The 22,244-nt window shown below is 34.5% G+C and overlaps 1 protein-coding gene across 4 annotated transcripts in view; it reads left to right on the top strand.

The window, feature by feature from the left end:
- The window catches only part of VPS13C (vacuolar protein sorting 13 homolog C), a 194,540-nt gene extending 172,694 nt beyond the window's left edge, over positions 1-21,846 (top strand). For 2 of the 4 annotated variants that reach the window (XM_046007341.1, XM_046007340.1), the window contains 11 exons: positions 354-435; positions 1,413-1,526; positions 2,127-2,202; positions 2,633-2,796; positions 4,183-4,228; positions 6,267-6,390; positions 6,906-7,020; positions 11,853-11,941; positions 17,784-17,907; positions 19,458-19,538; positions 19,858-21,846. In XM_046007341.1, coding sequence (XP_045863297.1) covers positions 354-435; positions 1,413-1,526; positions 2,127-2,202; positions 2,633-2,796; positions 4,183-4,228; positions 6,267-6,390; positions 6,906-7,020; positions 11,853-11,941; positions 17,784-17,907; positions 19,458-19,538; positions 19,858-19,959 — 1,117 coding nt within the window. In that variant the 3' untranslated portion in view covers positions 19,960-21,846. Of the gene's footprint in view, positions 1-353; positions 436-1,412; positions 1,527-2,126; positions 2,203-2,632; positions 2,797-4,182; positions 4,229-6,266; positions 6,391-6,905; positions 7,021-7,751; positions 9,158-11,852; positions 11,942-17,783; positions 17,908-19,457; positions 19,539-19,857 lie in introns of those variants that run through there. The other 2 variants (XR_006818611.1, XR_006818610.1) reach the window with 2 other exon arrangements.
- Positions 21,847-22,244: the final 398 nt, after the last annotated feature.

Genomic DNA, 22,244 nt, shown 5'->3' with positions numbered 1-22,244 from the left:
ATTTATTTGACAGAGAGATAGCACAAGTAAGCAGAGTGGCAGGCACAGGGAGAGAGAGAAGCAGGCTCCCTGCTGAGCAGGGAGCCTGATGCAGGGCTCGATCCCAGGACCCTGAGATCATGACCTGAGCCGAAGGCAAATGCTTAACCGACTGAGCCACCCAGGCACCCGAGAGTGTGCTACTTTTACAGTAGTTTTGTTACCATGATATGAAGATCTCAAACATAAAATATATGTGGCAGATCTACAAATCGAACTGTGAAGGATTAGTAATGATTAATTTATCATTGAAATTTTAAGTCTCTTTTCAGAATGTAATCATCGTGCCTTTGAATCTTTCTTTCTCCTCACAGACTTGCTTATTATGAACTTCGGTATCAGTTTTACAAGAGAGATCAGCTCATGTGGAGTGTTATTAGACATTACAGTGAACAGGTAATTTCCTGTCATAGTAGCTAACAAGGAATATACGTCATAAAGTATCAGACAGAACATTTGTATGTGATGGCACATTGTGCAAAATCATTTATCTAATTTACTTCAGTTTGCATTCTCATTACTTTGTAGTTTTCTTGAATGATTAATTTCTATGTCTTTAGTTCTTTCCCCTCTGTATAAAAGTTTTTGAAATTTTCCTCTGGTGTCTTTTTTCCTTTGCAATTATACATTTGCCACTTTGGGAAAGAATACTGATGTAGGAGGCATCACACTTATTTCGTAAATGTCTCCAGTTTCTCAGCACAGTCTAACAGAGTCAGGAGAGGAATTCTAGGCCAGGCTCTTTTCCATGCCTCAGTTACTCCATGGCTTGAATTGAATGCAGAGGCGTAGTAGTTTTTTTCCGGGTGGTAGGGTACCATTGTTGCACCATGGAACTTCAGGGCGGCGGTACTCTTTCCTGCCTCTGCTGGAAAGTCTTTTCTCCTACAGTATAGATAGACCTTATGGTTATTAGTGTTCAAATAGGATGTATTTTCATTTGTGTTTTGTTTTGGTTATTTATTATTTCCCCATCTAGTTTCATAGTAATAGTGATAGTAACATAATAATAAAAATAAGTAAAAAAATAATTTAAAAATAACTATTATCGAATTATATATTCATTTAATATGTGTACTCAGCCATGCAAAGTCAGTGTAATCTACCTCCCATTTTTTATTTTTATATGAGAAGACTGAGGCCCTATTATAGAGACTAACTGACCTGTCCAAGATTATATAGCTGATAACTGGCAGACTAGCATAATGTCTGGCACATAGTGAAAGATCAGTTAATGGATATGGTTATGGTTATTCTGCATTGATTTCCTTTACAATCGCCTGTAGTCAGTACTCTCTTTTCTTCCCGAGGCATCATGATACGGTTTCTTACAAGAGTAGTAAAGGACTTACTGTACGTTTTTTTCTCTTTAGTTCTTGAAACAGATGTATGTCCTTGTATTGGGCTTAGATGTGCTTGGAAACCCATTTGGATTAATTAGAGGTCTGTCTGAAGGAGTTGAAGCTTTTTTCTATGAACCCTTCCAGGTATTGATCTTTTATTTATTTTAAGTATAGGTACAGAAATTGTTATTCTATTTTTTTCAGTGACAAATAAGTTGTATTTTAAGTGTATCTGGGAATTGAATAATGTTCAGATAACAAAAATACATGAACATCATATTTATTTAAAATTATGTGAGATGACTTTAAAAGACTGTTGTAGAATTAATTGAGCACTTCTAGTGTCTGGGCGATAAAACATGCCCACATTTTCTAGGATTCACATGGTTATAAGGAAGAATGCTAGGTACATTAACACCATTTCAAGGCTGTTTCACCACTATGGAAAGGACTCAGGGGATAAGAAAAGCTGACTTCGTTTTGTATTCAAGCTTTCCTCTAACCTGTTTATCTCCATTGGGTGGGGGAACTCAGGAACCCTAAGTAGTGAGAGTTTAACAGGACAACACAGTATTTCTCCGGCAGTATTTGAGTTAGAGGGTGAAAACTGGTACCACGGTGTTTGTGGATGTTTACAGATTCTCTGTCTTCAGGGAAACCCTGAAATATTAGATGAAAAATCTTAAGATTATTTAAATTTTAAATAGCAAACTTTTCTCTTTTTTCTTTTCTTTTTTTGGTCAGGGTGCTGTTCGAGGCCCTGAAGAATTTGCTGAGGGGCTAGTGATTGGAGTAAGAAGTCTCTTTGGACACACTGTAGGTATGATCACCTATTTGTGTATATAAATATACGTATTTTTATTGTAATTATTCTAAAATGCATTGTTTATGAAAAATAAAGAGGATCAGTTTTCTAACAATCCCTTTTAAAAGATGTGTTCCCTTTTTCTTAAATGGAAAATAACAACAGGCTTGCTGGGTTTGTTTGTATGTCTTTGTAGCATTGGATCAATGTGCTTTTTTCTATACAATACTTTTTAGAACAGTTTTAGGTTTACAGAAAAATTTTGGAGAATCAATATACTTTGAATAGTTTCATTCTTCTTGATAAATGGGAAATGATAAAAATACATTTCTGTATGTTTTTATAGGAGAGAGAATCTGAAGCATTTGTTTAAAGCAATGGCATGCCATATACTGTGTTAATGGTCTTTGAACAATGTGACTGACTTCTCTGGGTCTTCCGATAGGTGGCGCTGCAGGAGTTGTATCTCGCATCACCGGTTCTGTTGGAAAAGGTTTGGCAGCAATTACAATGGACAAGGAATATCAACAAAAAAGAAGAGAAGAGATGGGTCGACAGCCTAAAGATTTTGGAGACAGCCTGGCCAGAGGAGGAAAGGGTTTCTTGCTTGTAAGTCTCTTACAGAATCTTCAAGAAGCCGTGAAGTTTGATATAGACTTTATAAATGTACTTCAAATGGTTTTTTGCAACTTGGAATATTACTTGTGAGTCAAGGTCTGTCACAGTAGCAGTAGTGATATTGTGTACTTTTCTGCTCTCCTTCCCCGATATCACTATCATATCTATTCCCCAAATCCCAGACTTAGTTTGGCACTTGGGCTGCAGTGAGAGCTCTGTGATGATGGCCAGTTAGCACTCTTCTGGAAGGCAAAGAAGCAAAGCAGAGAGAAATATTGTACCTGATGGTAACTAGAGAGAGGAGGAGTTGTTCAGGTCAGTATCATCAGTTGACCATTTCTGTGGAAGGAGAGGTATACAAGCTAAGTGTTTGTAAACCAGGAACTGCCTTTCACTGTTTGTCAGTACTTTAAAAATTATACAGGTAATATATGAATGTTCTCCGTATAAGTAATTATAAGATTTTGTGAGTTCTCCTTTTACTAAGTAATGGGAATAGTATAGGTAAAGCTATAAGATACTATTTGATCACCCTCGCCTCTTCCCAGAAATACCTAATCTTTTCAACAGTGTGTATACTTCACTTCTTTTTCTGTGCCTTTGTATAATGTACAGGTGGTTTTATTTACTGCCATTACTTGGCAAGTGTTAAGAATGTATAAACGTATTACTGTTTTAATTTTGGAAATAACTTCAGGAACTGTAACTTCTGTGTTTGTACCAGGGTAGTATGTTGTCTAATTGAAAGTGCCTTACTTGTCAAGCTATTTGCATGCTTCACAGTTCCCTTCATTTTCAGTTTTCCACACTTCTGCTAAATTACAAAGTAATTTCATTAAAATTTATATTAGATTTTAGGGATTATTTGGGTCAACTCATTCATTTTACTGGTATGGAGACTAAGGTTTAAAGAGAGTGAATCAATTGCCCATGGTTACATTGCTAATTGGTGCCAGAGCTAGATGTAGAATCTTTTCATCTGATTTCCCATTCTTTCTGTTATGTAACTTCTACAAAGTGCTTTTGTTTAAAATTTGCTATTGTATAATATTTTAAAAATCATGAATAATATTTAATATTATTAAATAAATAATATCAAATATATTAATATATCATTAAATATATTAAATATAAATGTATTCGATATTTAAAAAATCACAATATTTAAAAATCATAATTTTAAAAATAATAATATTTTAAATTTAACATTTTAAAAATCATCATAATATTTTAAAAATCACTTAGGTGCATGTTCACATTACCAAGTAAGTCCTCATTCTTTAAAAAAGTTATTTCTAGTATGTATGCAGAGACCTCTAGTGGTTGACTTAAAATTAAGCACCTTCCATTCAGGTTTATGATTGATCTGTCTTTCAGGGAGTTGTTGGTGGAGTGACTGGGATAATAACAAAACCTGTGGAAGGTAAGTTGAGAATGTTTCCTTCCAGTGCAAAGTCTGAGGAGTTGATATATAATAAATATAAGAGATGTTACTGCTACTAGTTATAGGAGAGAATTTCTGATTTCATGCTCATAGTCTTAAATTGTTTTTTAATGAAAGTACTTTCTTCAGAAAGTTGAGTCTAATAAGTAATGGACTCTGACTCAGACTTTGAGTGTTATTTTCAGCAGGATAATATTTAAGGTAGGTTCCTTTAGGTCCTCAATAGGAATTGATTAACCTTTTCTTAAATCCTGTTAAAAAACTACTTTATTCAGTCAAAACCCCTTCTTTGCAGAAATTGACAAACTGATTCTACAGTGTGTATGGGAATTCAAGCGGCCCCAAATAGCTGCACCAATCTTGAAAAAGAACCAAGTTAGAGAACTTATAATGTCCAATTTATAACTTACCATATAGGTGTAGTAGCTAAGATAGTGTGTTACTGGCACATGGTTAGACATACAGATCATAGAATAGATATGAGATTCCAGAAATAAACATAATAAAAACTTTGTGGTCAATTGATCTTCAACACGGGTGCCAAGATAATTCCACGAAGAATCACCTTTTCAACAAATGGTGCTGGAACACCTGGATATAAACATAGAATTAATGTGTCTGGCAACAACTCCACTTCTAGGTATATACCCAAGAGAAAAGAAAACATAAGACCACTCAAAAACTTACATATAGGGGCGCCTGGGTGGCTCAGTGGGTTGAAGCCTCTGCCTTCGGCTCAGGTCATGATCCCAGGGTCCTGGAATTGAGCCCCACATCGGGCTCTCTGCTGAGCAGACAGTCTGCTTCCCTCTCTCTCTCTGCCTGCCTCTCTGCCTGCTTGTGATCTCTGTCAAATCAATTTTTTTTTAAATCTTAAAAAAAAAAAAAACTTACACAAAAATGTTCACAGAACATAATAGTCAGAATGTGGTGGCAACCTAAATGAGTATCAACTAAAGCATAATTAAACAAAAGATGGTATTCCTTAAAATGGGGTAGTATCCAGCTGTAAAAAGAAATCAAGTGCTGATACAAGTACAAGATGGATGAACCTTCAACACATGTTGCTAGGTGAAAACAGTCATTCACAAACACCACATATTGTTTAAGTCTATTTGTAGGAAATGTCCAGAATGGGCCAGTCCACAGAGATGGAAAGTAGGTTCGTGGTTGCCTAGGTCCAGGAATTAGGGAGGGAGGAAGCTAAATTGCACAGGACCAGGAGAAGATGGGTTGGGGGAAGTGGAGAATGATGCTAATGGTCATGGGTTTCTTTTTGAGATGATATAAATTTTCTTTTCTTTTTTTTTTTTTTTAAGATTTATTTATTTATTTGACAGACAGAGATCACAAGTAGGCAGAGAGGCAGATGGAGAGAGGAGGAAGCAGGCTCCCTGCTGAGCAGAGAGCTCGATGCTGGCTCGATCCCAGGACCCTGGGATCATGACCTGGGCCAAAGGCAGAGGCTTTAACCCACTGAGCCACCCAGGTGCCCCCGAGATGATGTAAATTTTCTAAAATTGATTGGAGTGATGGTTGCACACACTAAAATACCAAAAACATTTAATTTATACATTTAAATTGGTAAATTATATGGTATATAAATTGTAATTCAATGAAGTTCTTATATTTTTTTAAAAGTACACTGCTTGAAAAATCTCCTGATGATAGAAAGAGAAAAATTTCAGGTCATTTCTGAAACCTTCTATTCTTAGGTCTAAGAATCAGTGATGGTAAAACTTGTGCATGACTCAGGATGACTTGAAGTCCTTGGGCCCAGCTTCTGCAGTTTCTGATTCAGGAGGTCTGGGGCAGGGACTAATAATGTGTGTTTTTAACACACTTCGAAAACCACTGTTTTTTTACATGTTAGGATTAAATTTAACTTCTTTAGAAAACCAAAATCTAGAAAACCCCTGGGTAAAACATTTCTATATTTGGCTCAGGCTTTCATTGAGTTCAAACTTGCTAATTTTTAAAGTATCTTTATACATTCATTGTCCTTGGTTCTACGAAGGTGCCAAGAAGGAAGGAGCTGCTGGATTCTTCAAAGGAATTGGAAAGGGGCTTGTGGGTGCTGTGGCTCGTCCAACTGGTGGAATCATAGACATGGCCAGCAGCACCTTCCAAGGAATTCAGAGGTAATTAGGTGCACATACCATGTGCAAGGTATGTGTCTGTGTGCTAATGTTGCTAGAAATACATAAACAGGTTAAAACTTGGCATGCTCTTCAGGATGTTCAAGTAAAAGTGAAAGCTATGACCGGTTCACAAGGTGGGGTGCCACCACAGAGGAGTAAGAAGAGACAGTTTTTATGGTTCACTTTCTCTTTTGTTCAACAAATGTTGATTGGTACCTGCTATATGCCCGGCGCCCTGTGCTAGCTGCTTGCACAAAGAGTGCACAGCCTCGTCTGTGCCTTTGTTATTTTATTTTATTTTCTTACAGGAAAGGTGGGGGAACTTGGAGTCCAACAGATTTGGTTTTAATACTTGTCACATTATAATGGGCACATTATTTAAAATTACTCTGTTTTTTTATCAAAATTGATGTAGTATGGAATGTAGTACAGTATTTAAACTGCATGTGTATTTGTATGTATTATTTTGAAAGATTCTTGGTATTTTCTTATATTTACTCTGCTGCCTTATACAGAGCAGCAGAATCAACCGAGGAAGTGTCCAGGCTCCGTCCCCCCCGTTTCATCCACGAAGACGGCATCATTCGTCCATATGAAAGACAGGAATCTGAGGGCTCTGATTTATTTGAGGTATAAATTCTCTTCTTCATGGTCATGGGTAAAATTTAATATTAAAAATTTCTAGGACGAGGATTTCGTGGGTGGTTCTTAAAGTTCCTGATTCATGAACTTCTTTAAGGATTACACCAGGGAATGTGATTTGTAGAGTAGAATTTATTATTTATTTTTTATGTTTGCATAATGTGTTGAAAGGGAATGACTGGTAATTTTTTTCTGCACAGGAACAAAGCCTTCCTGTGCAGAAAGGATAATGTTAAAAGAAGCCATAGGCATTATTACTGTTTGTGTGGTAGCTCATTTAGTTAACAGTTAACTTTGGTCTCCTACTTCATAGCTAATTATGGGAATTCCACAGCTTCCTTTTCTCCCAGCCAAATTAATCTTTGGATTACTCTGTAAATCTAGATTTATTCAGGTAAACAGAAGCTGAAGGAGAGAGAAAAAAAAATGATTATGCACAATTACAGTCTTTTTAAACCTTAAAAATATTTTAAGGTAGATTTTTTTGGCTTTTATTTTAGTTTTAATTTTACTACATTTAAATAATATATACATATGTCAATTGCTTTTCTTCCTTGACTGGAATTTCCTTCCCCCGAAAATGTATTAATATTTTCCTACTTTGTTCAAAATAATACAACTCTTCATTGTTCTTAGCCTTTGGTTTTTGTTGTATGTGATTACATTTTATCTTTCTGCATGCTTCTAACTTTATTTTCTTTCTTTTTCTGCCTACACAGCAAGAACCGGAAATACAGGAGTAAATGTTTCCTATACTACTACTTGATTTCATCCTTAAAAATCAAAACAAACTGTGGTATTAATTGACTGTCTTTGATTTATTTAGATTGAGTGTTCATTTCAGTGAACTTTTCTTTACAACTCTCCCCTTTCTGTCAACTTTTTATCGTAGTGGCTTGACTACACACAAAGATTATTGCTGGTAATACTGCAGAGTATTAAGGGATCAGTATAAAAGTTTAAGTGTGTAGGAAATTAACACTCCTCTTTTTTCAGTTGGTGAAAGACTTTCTTGTGTCCAGAAGCAGACAATTTTACTATCATTTTCAAAATTTTATCTTTTCTTATGGTATTCATGTACTTTCAGGTAAAGTTGAAAAATAAGGACAATTCTCATGTCCAGTCTATTATGTCTTTTTTACATTTGCGAGTCATGATGATGGAATTACATAATTATGTTTCACATTTCACACAATATTGACCCAAATTATGGGGCTGTTAACTGGGGCATGTATTTTAATAATTGAAATATAAGTTGCTGTTGATCCGGCCTTAGACCTCAAATAAGAGTTGAGACATGAATTTTGAGGTTTTCCTTAATCTCTTTTTTCTTTTTTTACCTCTCAGTACTCTTGCTGGTCAAATGGCAATCATTTTATAATTATACTATATACATTTTCAGCCATTAGCATTTTTGCTTTTCAGAACTTGAATCTCCTTGTTGGTGATACTTAATTCACAATTAGTGTTTTAATTGACATAAGCAGAAGTTGAACAAGTAATTAGGCATATTATTTATGTGTCCCATGAATTTATAAATATCTTTATTTTTTATAGATATCTTTATTTTTAAAAACCAGTCATTTTTGTTTTTAAGTTCTTAAAGAGGATTTTTTACCTTAGTGAAAACAAAAATAATTCTAAACTATTATTTTGAAGTTAGTACCCTCACAGTTAGTTCTGAAAATAAATTGTGTTTTGATTTCTCTCCTTATTATGAATGGTAGAAGTGTTTGATTTGATTTAGCAGCATCTTATCTGGCAACTTTCATTCTTTTCCCCAAAATTGAAACCAAAGTGTACACTTATATTTAATGTGCCATCCATTTGGAGAGAGTGAAACTGCTGACGTTTGACTGTTCAGTTGGATTATATACTGTTTAAACTGCAGTTACCAAAAAGAATAAATTCAATCCTTCTTATTTAAAACAAGGACTTTAAAGAAGAAAGAATGACAGCAGCCAAAGATCAGCCAAAAACCATAGCTGACAAACTTTTCTTGTGCCTAGATAATAGAGGGTTGGCAAAAATGTCACCGCTTGTACAGTTTCTCTGAGAACCAAGCACAATAACTAATTCAAGATGCTGTCTTAAATCATCACTAATAATTAGCCTTCCTTCTTAGGTAAAAGTAACGATTTTTAATTTTCCTGGATTTATTACAATTTTAATAAGACTTGACTTTTGGGAAATTGTATAACTTGTTTAAATTTTTTTCTTATGGTTTTTTTTTTGTTTGTTTAGCTCTTTATGTTATTAACCTTGTGATTTCCCTTTTTACAACCGCATGATCCTAAGCACAAAATTCAAGTAACTTTTTATTATTTTAGCTAAATATATCTTGTCTGGTTTATTAGTTTTTATTGTGATATCAGACAGCCTTTTAAACTTTAATATATTATTATAGTTATGGGAAAAAATAGAATGGTTGTACATTACTGAGAGGACTTGGTAATTTTTTTCCATGGGTGACAGGATACACATGGATAGTTAAATTCAGGCTATTTCATTCCCTGCCTGTCTTACTATAATCACTTACATATGAAGTATTTATTGATTATCTAAACTGTGCTGGATATACAAAAGAAATGACTTCAGTCCTTAAGGGACCAAGTATAACAAAACATGTAAATATTAAAGAGCACTATAGTGTAAAATTCTGTCCTCCCAGCCATTAGTGTAATGTGGGTACATTCTAAATAATATATTTGGGAATCTTTTCATTTACCCCCTATTCTTTTTCCTTTGAGTATTGCTCTGTATTCTTTACTCAGCTTTGAAAGTTACTAAATCATATACTATGTTTTCATAGGATATACTTTACTGCTTGTCCTTTATTCTCCTAAGATAATTACTGTTTATGCATGCATATATATGTACACATACACACATATATAGCCAGTTTTTGTTTAATATTTTTTGGTTCACATATTATTACTTTATAATATTTAAAATGGTTCATTACTTTTTATTTTAATTACATTTTTCCATTTTCATAGAAATGCTTCATTCTTAATTCTTTCATTACTGTCTCTTGAAGTAACTTTACAGTGCGTATTTGACCATTCCAAGTTGTTGGCATTAAAGATGCTTCTGTTATTTTACTAACAGTAATAATTCTGTGATAAACATCATTATACAGATTGCTTTTTCATATGTTATTTCCTTAGACTTTACTTGAAAATATTGAATGCTCTTGCTAAAATATTGTAAATTCTTCAAGTTGCATTTTGGGAAGGGAGAGTGAATATTTTATCAGCTAATCTGGTTTCCTGCTACCATCAGTGACTGAATATCTTAATCTGATCTCAGAGTGTAGTGGATTTTAATTGTGCTGAAAACAGTTTCTGTAGTGTAGTATGATGATAAATTATGCTTTAAAAGCTTTCAGTGGTTCAAAGCACAACAGCCTGAGAACTAATGAAAATGCCTACAAGATGGAGAGTGGGTAGTATTTCTTTTACATTGCATCTCAGATCTAAATATTTTAACATTTAAATTTCAAAGCTGAAAATAAATGTACTGAATTGTTCTATTCATTTCCCATTTTCTCTTCATTAAACAACTTAAGGTATAAATGTTAAAAGGTTTTAGCTAATTCTCACAGACAAGATGTAAAACAAGTGACTTAAATCCCACTTTTCTCTAAGACTCATTCTGAGGATGAGATCCCACTTCTTTGGGGATTCATCTTCTGTGTTCCTTGCCTTTCATAATTGTCAAGGAATGACTGAACCGAAGATTTTTGAAAAAATGTGTATGTGAGCATTGAAATAACAACAAATGTGCTTTCTCTGCTTGTGATTATTATTGATTATGTTATCCTTTTAATAATATTGATGTTGTATTCTTGGTTATAAATGTTTCAGTCTTATTTATTGGGTATGTTTATGTTCTATAGTTTCATATACATTATGTCATCTATCTTTAATCATGCTTTATAGATAATGTCAACAATATTTCATTAGCATTGATTATAAAAAATAACTCATTCATTTTTTAATGTGTGCTAATTCAAATCACAATAGTTTGGAGGTAGTTGAAATGAAAATAAATGTATTTTAATGTGCTGCTATTTATACTTGAATTACTTATGCCTGTTTATTGTCTTTAGCAATAAATTATACCAGCTATTTGAAATCTTAAGAAATTCTTCATGTTTGTGTTAATATTGACATTGTGTTTTCTTTTCTATCAAGAATATAATTTGTTACATACATGTACTTTTCATGCATGTTAAACCTATAAGACCAAATACTCAAAAACACTAAATATCAGTTATCTTGGAATTTTATTATGTGTATATCTATCTCTGTGAAAATCAGTGGTTCTCAGACCACTTAAAAAAATCTGTTGAAAAATATGAACCATTCTCTGGAAAAAGTTGCAGAACCACATTTTCAAAATGTTATATGCTATTTTAGGTGGTTCATAGACCTCTCAGAGTCCTTCCATGGACCAGAGATTAAGAAGCCCTGTAATGTTAATGTCACCCTATATTAGTGTATAGTGTATTAATGAAAATCTGTGATTATTTCTGCTAGATATTCTTAAACCTGAGTTATCATAGGATGACGTGTATTTTGTCAGAAGATCACTTAGTAAGCATTTAATACAGATTTGTCTTTTAAGGCACAGTGGAAGTTAATTTATGAACATGCTGTGAATATTTTTCTAGCTTCATGTGCCAGTATTGTGCTTTTGTTTCTAATAATTTTTTCCCTAACTAGCACTGTTACTATAATTAACTAATATATAGTGTTGGAAATACTATTTAGATGCTTGTACTATGCAAATCTTGAGTCTTGTTTTCTTTTCAGAATCGTATCAAAAAGTTAGAAGGAGAGACTTATCGATACCACTGTGCTATTTCTGGAAGCAAGAAGACAATTCTTATGGTTACAAATAGGTATTAACTTCAAGTGACATTTTTTCAAATGCAAACTACATAGATAAGAACTTTGAAAACTTAAATGGCAGAGGATTTAGAGAACTATACTTAAATTGTAAAATGTTCATTGTCTTTAAATCACAAAAATACAATCTAGATGGGTCCTTTGAGATTATCCATTCCAACACTCATTTTGGAGATGTTGAAACTGAGACTCCGTATGGCTTAAGGGGTTATCCCAGTTACATAGCTACTGAGTGGAGTCTAGAAGGGACCTCGTAGGTGTAGTAGTCATACTATTGCATATGAACTGTAAATCCAGCTATGGAGATTGAATTCATGAATCACTTTTTCTTACTAGGTTTTATTTTAGATGATTAGCATACCTTTTTTAAGGGTGATATTATTTCTGTGTGTTTTTTCTAATTTTTTTCTAAGTGTCTTGGGGAGTGGTAGATAATTTTTCCAAATGAAAGAACTTAAACTACTAGGTTAATTTTCCTGAGATTTTTTCCTATATAACTTATTTCAAAATGACTATTATATGTTAATAGTTTTCAAAACCTTCTAAGTTATGTATTTCATAGGACTAAGAGTACTTACGGTAGGCAAAAATCTGTATTAGATTCCTTACTACTGCATCAAAATATATTTGAATGGGAAAAAGAAAAAGGAAAACTAAAATGACAGGATTCTGACTTAAACCACAAGCTTTGCCAAGGAGTTAACTAGTCATATGATTTGCCCATTAAGTAAAAATATTCACACGAAAATCTAAAAAGTGCTTTTTACTGATTGGACAAGTAATCATTTATTTTTTTGTGCCCTTAATTTTATATTTTATCTATTAGATTAGGCCAAAAACAGAGTTTATTTGTATCATATGTTATACTTAGCTGCAAATGACAGTGTATTAATTCATTTTAAAATTGTATAGCTTCTATGTAAATCAACGCTATGTAATGGAAATCAGTTAGGGGTTTTGGGGGGTTGTTGTTTCTGGTAACAATACTTTATTTTTTTTTTAAGATTTTATTTATTTATTTGACAAATAGAGATCATAAGTGGGCAGAGAAGCAGGTAGAGAATGGCGGGGGGGGGGGGGGGGGGGGGGCGGGGCGGCGGTCGGGGAGCAGGCTCCCTGCTGAGCAGAGAGCCTGATGCAGGGCTTAATCCCAGGACCCTGAGATCATGACTTGAGCTGAAGGCAGAGGCTCAAACTCACTGAGCCACCCAGGCACCCCTATACTTAATGCTTTAGAACTTGTTTGATTTAGGTATTTTGTGGGACTATTGTACACATTATATATCTGGTTTTTCTTCAGGTAGAATGAAAAATCTTAGTAATTTTAAATCTAGTCACTTACAGAGCTTTTTGGAAGGCAGTTAGTAAAATATTTCTGACCAGTACAATGACTTAGTCTCCTGTAGCTTTAGAAGAGTCTAATAGGAAATTCTTTGATTGAGGTAATTATCATTATGCTGATCTGTTTTACCTTTAATGATTGCATAAAAATAGCATTTCTTCTAAAATTGGTGTTTAAAAAAATAACTCATTCATTGCCAGACTTACGCTCCTTCATTGTAGATAATACAGGTCAGGAGTCAACAAAATTTCTTTGAAGGGCTGGACTGTAAATATTTAGGCTTCAGTGGCCATATGGTGTTTCCCAACTATTCAGCTCTGCCCTTGTCGTGGGAAAACAGTCATAGACAATATGTAAATGAATGGGGGATGGCTGTGTTCCAGTAGGATCTTATTTACTAATATGGGCCATGAGCCAGATTTGGTTCATAGGCTGTAGTTTGCCCACCCCTGATAAAGGCAATAGTTTATTTATTTTTTTTAAAGATTTTATTTATTTATTTGACATACAGAGATCACAAGTAGGCAGAGAGAGGAGGAAGCAGGCTGTCCGCAGAGCAGAGAGCCTGATGTGGGGCTCCATCCCAGGGCCGTGGGATCATGACCTGAGCCAAAGGCAGAGGCTTTAACCCACTGAGCCACCCAGGCGCCCCAAAGGCAATAATTTAAAGGATGAAAATAAAGTAACTATATATTGTAGTTTGTCTAGGACAGAGCTAGTTTGCATTTTTTGTCCCAGTGAAATTATTAGTAGCTATCCCTCTCGTTCTTAAAACTGTCCTCATTTGAATCATAAATTATAATAACCCCTAAAAATAGCTTTTACCAGCAATCCCACCAGCCGGCTGTATATCTATTTTATAAAAACTATGTATTTCTGCAGCCAGCTGCAGTATATGTATTTTGTGAAAACTGTGTGTACAAAAAATACATGTATGTATATTTAATCAGCCTAGGTTTTTCACCAAACAGTGTATTATGATCATCTTCCCCGGCCATTAGATATTCTTAGACAATATGGTTTTTAAATGACTGTAATATTGTTTTTATGGATAGACTCTAACTTATTCAAATGCTACCTTCCTATTTGATACTCAGTGTTTTCTTCCCAATACTGTATTATTATAAACACATCTTTGCAGCTGTCTTTTTTTCTGTAATTATTTCCTTAGGATGAATTCTTATCAGTGGAATTGCTGATTTAAAAACTGAAGATTTTTGAGAACCTTTTATATATTGCCAACTTGTTTTATCAGTACAGTTGCATTGATTTTTTTTTCCATACCACTAACAGTATAAGAGAATGCCCTTTATCCTGTGAATTTTGCTAAGACTAGTGCTGTCATTTAAACCTTCTTGTTCTTGCTAAAATAATGATCAGAAAATAGTTTTGTCTTAATTAGCATATTTTTAATTTATTTAATTGCTAATGAGTATGAACATTTTAATACATTCATGTATATTTTCTATTCCATGAATTGTTTTTTCATATCCTTTGTTCATTTTTTATTATTGTTGGTCTTTTTCTTACTGAATTTAAGTAACATTTTATAAATTAATATTAGCCCTTTTTACCCAATGTATTATTACTATTATGGTTACTTTTTGATAACTTTTAATTTTTCCATATCTAGGACTTTTAATTTTTCCATATCTAAAATTTCATCTGAAATTTTTTCCTTATCAGTTTTTAGAAAGAAAAAAATGAGTTCTCAGGACCCAAATTTATTAGGCTATATCTCCACTAGTTGGTCCTAACTCCTGCTTAGTATTTTATTTTAGTAATCTTCATTAGGAAATTGTTCTCTGAATAGACATTTTTTTTAACCATCTGTATTAGTCTCTATGGGCTACTATAACAAAAATTCTATAGACAGGCAGCTTAAACAACAAATGTTTATTTCACACAGTTCTGGAGGCTGAGAAGTCCAAGGTCAAGGTGACAGCAGATTCTGTGTTTGGTGAGGGCTCCCTTCCCAGTTCATAGATGACCGTCTTCTTGCTGTGTCCTCACATGGCAAAGTGGGGAGGGAGTTTTCTCAGGCCTCTTTTATAAGGGTACTGTTCCCATTCATGAGGGCTCCACCCTCATGATCTAATCACCTCAAAGATTCCACCTCTAATACCATCACATTGGGGTTGGGATTTGGTGTATGATTTGGGGGAGGATATAAACATTCCAGCCATTGCACTGTCAATGTCTGACAGAAATAGGGACACAGATAAAAGTGGTATCTTCTGTCCCCTCCTTACCTAAAGGAAGACCTATACATTATGAGTGACATCACAGTGTGCTAGGTGCTAAGATAAAGTGATATACAGAGACTCTGAAGACAGAGGAAAATCTCTTGGTTCAGTAAGGTGGGAAGCAAGGTGCCAGGGGGATGGTGTTAGGGAGGAGGTCCTTGAGCTTACAGAATATGGAGTTTTCATACATGTAAATAGCAGGCAGAGGGATAAAGCAGTATAGCACTTAGAACAGTAAGATCATTTGAAATAGCTGGACAGTAGAGTGTTGGTGGGGGAAGCACTGGGAGGTGAAGTAAGTCACAAGTGTCTGCCCATGACAAGTGTCTGAAGGGTGTAGATTTTATCATTAATGTGATGGAAGATTACTAATTTCTTTAAAAGTATGAACTTTTTATTGCTCATTATTGTAGCCTTTCACATATACACATAGTTCACATGCTCTCGTAAGCGTGGAACAGGAGGAAGAGAATGAAGGAAATTTAGAGTGGTAGGAGAACAATATTATTTTTGGCATGGTCAAGAGAAGAGAATTTAAAGGCGGTGGGAATGGTGAATTTGCATTTGACAGAGTGATTTGTAATAGTTATCTGTAACTCTCAGCTCTTGGGATTCTCTTCTGGAACAGGAGGCAGAAGGAATGGAATCCCCTTCTAGAGACTATTTGGAATATGGCATGGGGGTTCAAGGATGTCACAAGGATGAGAGGGCACTATTGGCAGTTGTAGGCTGGGGGCTAGGGATGCTGAACTTCCTACAGTACACAGCAGTCCAAGTCAGCCCTAAATTCCCATAGTTCCTTCCTCTGAGAACTAAAGGCGCAGGGGTTTATTTCTATCCTCACCAAGTTCACCAAGTTCAATCAGTCACCAAGTTCAATCAAATCTACCTTCTAAGCGTCTAGAATCTAGCTTGCTCTCCCCCCCTTGTTACAGATGCTGCCTTAACTGAGGTTCTCACTGTTTCCTTGTTGGACTATCATAGTAGCTTTCTACCTTGAGTGTCTATCCCACTTCCCCTTGCTTGGCCAGTAGGGCCATGATGCTAAAATGGGAAACTTGATTGTGAAATTCCCCATTGCTTATAGATTAAAGTCAAAATTTACTAAAATTGCAACAACAATAGCAACAAACCACACACAAAAAAACTTCAAGATCTAACACCAGGCTAATTTTCTCACCTCTTTGTAGATCTTGGGTTCCAGCTACAGACCTCCACATTCGTCAAACAAACCTTCCCTTTCTTATACTCCTCGATATGTCATTGCTCTGCTCCCTTTGTCTGGACTATATTTGCCCTTTCCCACCTAGAGAACTCCTTTCGAGAGTCAGCTCTTATACCACATACTTTACCCACATAATCAGTCCCTCCTTCTGGTGCTCCAGAAGAATTTTCCTGCACACTGCTTCTGCACTCATCTCACTATGCTGTCGGATATATTTACATGTCTATTTCCCTTCTAACCTAGGAGTGCCTCTCAAGCAGAAATCCCACCTTCTTTGTTTCTCCAGCACCCTGGATATTTGTAGAATTAACAGGTCCTCTACTTTCCTAGTTATGCTTTCTGTAATAGAAATTTCAGAATCAGGTATGGTTATATCAAGTAATTAATCTGAATCACACACTGGGAAATCAACGTAGATGTCCTTTAAGGACTCTGTGATTTTTCTTTTCTTTCGTCATCTTCTCCTTCCCCTCCTCCTCTCCTGGGATACTCACGGTGTGATATAGTACATTACTGTTGAAGTGTTCAAACCTGATATTTATTAGTCGGCCTAAAGTGAATCTTTGCTGACATTCGAGGTTTGTGACATTTCCTGCACATTCTTTCTTGACTGGAAGGCAAAAATGACTGACAGTAAAGAGCAATTAATAATTTTCCAAGTAAAACATTTTCAGGGGCTTCTGCCTTTATTGCTTCCCAGATGAGAGTACAGCCTCTTCCTTATGTTTCAAAGATGATTTCAGTTTTTCGGTCAGTGAAAAAAAAAATGACACTTTTCTGAATTTTGCAAGATTGGCAGAAGGGGAATTTGGAAAGTGTGCTGTGTAGTTGGTAGGTGCCATATTTGCTTTCTGACAGTTAACTAGACTTTTTTTTAATGTAAATCGTACTTTTTTTTTTTTTTTTTAGTGCCAGGTTATATTGTTTACTGAGTACTGCAGATGACATCCAGCACAGTGAAATATTAGAATAATTAACTCTTTATGACTACCTGCATGTTTTTGTTTCCTTTTGCAAAATAGGCGAGTGTTGTGTATAAATGAAGTTGAAATCCTAGGCCATATGTCCATAGACTGGCAGTGTCCATTTGAAGATTTTGTATTTCCTCCCAGTGTCCATGGAAACATGCTAAAAATTTCATTCAAGGTAAGAAAACATGAATCACATGTTTAGAGCTAAGACTTTGTTAAATGAGTGGAAACCAGTACTTTATGGCTGTCTTTTACAGTTAACTACACAGTGTTTGAAGGATCATCATTATGATGATGATTATATTACTATTATTAGGATATGGTGAAATGTAATGAAAGATGTATAATCAATTTATTTCTGTACTGTATTTTTGTTTTAAGATTTTATTTATTTATTTGACAGAGAGAGACCACAAGTAGGCAGAGAGGCAGGCAGAGAGAGAGAGAGAGGGAAGCAGGCTCCCTGCTTAGCAGAGAGCCCGATGCGGGACTCGATCCCAGCACCCTGAGATCATGACCGAGCCGAAGGCAGCGGCTTAACCCACTGAGCCACCCAGGTGCCCCTGTACTGTATTTTTTTTTTTAATAGTCCTTGATTGTGTCAAGTGTCCAGTGAAAAAATTAGGATGTTGCTGCTTCCTTTTAGGTAAAATAAAGCATTAGTAAATACAGTTTTGTTTGGTTTTTTTTACTTCACATGAGTAACTATTTTGCTGTAATCCTAGATGCCTTTTTAGGCCTTTAGATTATAAATATTATATCTAAAACAGTGATGTTTTATCACATTTGGTACTTAGAGGATATTAGTACAGTATAAATATATGATAATACTCTCATGTCTTTCCTTCCCATCATTTTCTAAAGAAGAACTTTTAATTACATAGCAAGTAATTACCAGAAATGGTACCCCTACCCTTTGCTTAGTTCTCAGGCTCACTTTACTTTGAAATGTATTATTTTTTTCATATATGATACATTATAAATTTGTTTTCACCCCTTTAAAAAAACTACAAATTGTCATTCTGAGGATGGTCATTCTTGGAGTATGTATTTTCTCCTAAACAATAATGATATTATCTCTATTTACCAAAACTATCTAAAAAACATTTATCATAAAATTTAATAGTTAAAGATGCAGGTACTATTATCCTTTATATTTTCTTTTCATAGAAGTTTACAAAGAAGAGAAACTGTGAAATAATACCATCTTGCATTTCAGCCATACCTCATTGTAAAATGTCAAAATTGAAAGACCCCCTTGATATATGAAACATAGTTTTCAAACCAGAGAAGACTCTGTCACTCTGTGTATATATTCAGTTGTCACTTTTCTTTCACATCAGTGGTGAGAATTGACTCAATGTGTTTTACATTATATAAGAATTTTATCTATCAGGCAAGAAAATGAAGGAAGGGTTTTTTGATTTGTCAGATGTGGTGAGTTATCGAGTGGTGTTTCTGTAGGCTATTTATCATAGCCTGTAGAAAGCCATTATTTTATCCAGATAGATGTGTACTCATCCGATTTCATGAATTCTAACAGCTCCCACATGGAGCCACTATCCTTGTACCAAAATGATTTAGTTCTTATCATACCTGAGTATGGATATTTAGTTAGTCTGTTGATTATAAAATAGGATTGACATTTGAACATCCAATTAAAGGATATGATTTTTTTTTTCTTCCCCAGAATAATTTTCTTTTCTCTCGTTTCTTTTGAAACAGGAGCAAAGTCTCTTCCACAAAAAAGACAGTGCCAGTCATGGTTTTAGGAACATTTACTTGCGAGACACCACCACAGCAGAGGTAAACAATTTACTTTAAAGAATTCCCCCTTCTGTTTTTTGAGCTGCAAGATTTTTTAAAAAATCTGTTATAATACTAAACATTATTTCTCCCAAAAACTTTTCCAGTTTTAACTCTGGGTGGATATGTGAGCTTAAAATAATATATGGTGGGCTTACGGGTAGAAGGGTCTTCTTTTGCATGACACATATAGACTGTGTATTCTTGTTCTTCTCTGTCAGGGCTGTGTGGAGATCTCCAACTCTTGCTTTTATGCCTTTCTCCTCCGAATGAGCCTGTACTTGTCTTTACCATTCATAGTAAATATTTTATTTTACAGAAAGTATGTAATGCCATTGATGATGCATGGTCAATGAGACACCAGCAAAAACTGAGGAAGCAGTCATCACTGAAACTTCTCAGGCCCCAAACACCATTTTAATCACAGATCCTAGGGGGCTGCTACTGGGAGAAATACCAACCATCGGTCTTACCTATAAAGCACTCTTCTTTTCTTGCTAACAAGAATTTTTCAAGCAATCCTTTAGTTTTAGAACTTTTTTTCTAGGATCACCGGTATTGGATTTTCCATTTTTTCCCCTTAGTGGGTCAGGCCCTCAAAGAAATATTACTTGAAACTCAGAGTGAAATTTGCATTAATGTTAAGGTTGTGAAGCAAAGGGCAAGGGGCCCGTTTTTAATTAAAGTTTTTACCGAAGAACAAGAAAAGAGCTTAGAATGAGTAGTGTTCTTTAGGAGGTTTTGGACAAACCTTTGGACAAGTGTTGGATATTTTATTTAAAGGTAATTCATTCAATCATTGAACTGAGATCATATTTTTGGTAAATCAGATAATTGACTGAAGAAAAACCACTAAAGGAAGAGATGACATGTCTTCTATTTTCTTTTCATGAAAACATTATTTTTTGGTAATAAAAACATGTTTAACTTTGCTGCTTATTTTTCTTCCTTGCATTAGAATATAAAAACATACAGAAAATCAAATCTGAAAATGTCTGTGGTCTGTGCTCTGTAATGTAGCCTTTGGAAAACTTCTGAAATTATTTACACGCTCTTTTGAGATGAACTTAAGTGGCACAACTATAACTTGCCGATATATGGAAATATTGTACTTTATGTTTTTTAAGACTCAGAAATATGAAATGCTCAATATTTTTATATTTCTAGAAATTGTTTTTTTATAAGTTGAAAGATTTTTAAGCACATCATACGCTAAGATGTAATCCTATTGCATATCTAGAAATGTATTTTAAATACTTATTAGGAAGAATGAAAAATCTCTAGTTATTTAATATATAAATAAAATTAGTCATATATAACAACACTGTGGAAAATACCTGGTAAGCATATCCTTTGAGAGAGCAAACTTATGAGAATCAGTTCAATACAGTATTATTTTTGTCCTTTCCACATCTCACTTATGCTAATCAGAGATTACTGCCTATAAAAGCTTTTTAAAAAATGCTTAGAAGTATTTGATTTCCTTGAATGAATCTTTACATTCACTCCTGGATTTTAACATGACATTTATCTCAAATCACTGACTTAATGATGAAATGAAGATGTGGACATACATCTTCTGATTTTGCTCTGGTTTGCTCTGATTTTGTTGATATGTGCTCAGGTTTCTTCTATCTTTATTGATGTTTTTTAAGACCAGCCTTAAAACTTTTTAAATTTTTCCTAATTGGTAATTAATGTAGACTCTGAAAGAAGGATATAATAATTGATAATCTAAATATTTTATCTCTGATATAGTTATGGTGGGCTTTGCCTTTGCAACATCATTTATTTTTTTTAAAGGAATGTGTCATATATGAAACTTATGGCCTTAAACGGAATTTCTGTATCAGTAGTTAATCACAACTTAATACAGGGAACATGATAAACAGAATCTCATAACAAATATGCTGGTTTTTGTGTCTTTAAAGCTGACTTAATCAGGAATTTGAGATATCGGGTTATATATTTCATAAGAATCACAGCTATTGACAATGTCCTAAATATTTAAGAAACCATATTGTACTGATGGCATATACAAAATATTGAACAAAAAATTTTATAGAAGCATATAAATTCATCATCTCAGTTCGCTTAAAAATAAACTTACAAATGTTTGTAACATATTAATTTGATTTACTCCCCTGGGACAAATAATTGATTGGTAAAGTATAATGTCTTTTGTGTTTTTTAAAAATGCTTTGAGAATCAATTACTTGCATATGAGCTACTGAGAGAAATAAAATATTTGGTGCGTTGTTTACAAGTGTGAAAACTTTGTGGGTTTGTATTAAATATTCAAATAACACTTACCTTTCCTGTCTATGTCTTTCCCTTTTCTTCTCCCAGTCCTGTAATAGTGGGGAGTTAAATTGATGGTTATGGAGCGCTTAAAAATTGCTAATTAGGGAAAGGCTTTCGTGGAGCCCCTTTACCACATTGGAGATCTCTGGCAGGTCACCAGTGCAAGGGGACATCTTTGACAAGGACCCTGCTCCCATGCTTTGAAATCCTTGGCTGCTTTGCACTGGGGTTATGCCTTCCATGGTTTCTCTCCATCACTGATGGTGTATGGCAAGGATATGAGGACAGGCCCATTTCTGGAGACAGGAAGTCTTCTGATAACCGACTGGCTTGAAGATTCTTCAGTGGCCTTGTAGAACCTTTCTTAGACTGCATGGTAGTGGGGGAGGCTTCCACCACGTC

Source organism: Meles meles, chromosome 6 (genome assembly GCF_922984935.1).
Source record: "Meles meles chromosome 6, mMelMel3.1 paternal haplotype, whole genome shotgun sequence".
NCBI lineage: Eukaryota > Metazoa > Chordata > Mammalia > Carnivora > Mustelidae > Meles > Meles meles.
The sequence above is the reverse complement of the archived record's forward strand: the minus strand, read 5'-3'. Positions and strand labels throughout refer to the sequence as shown.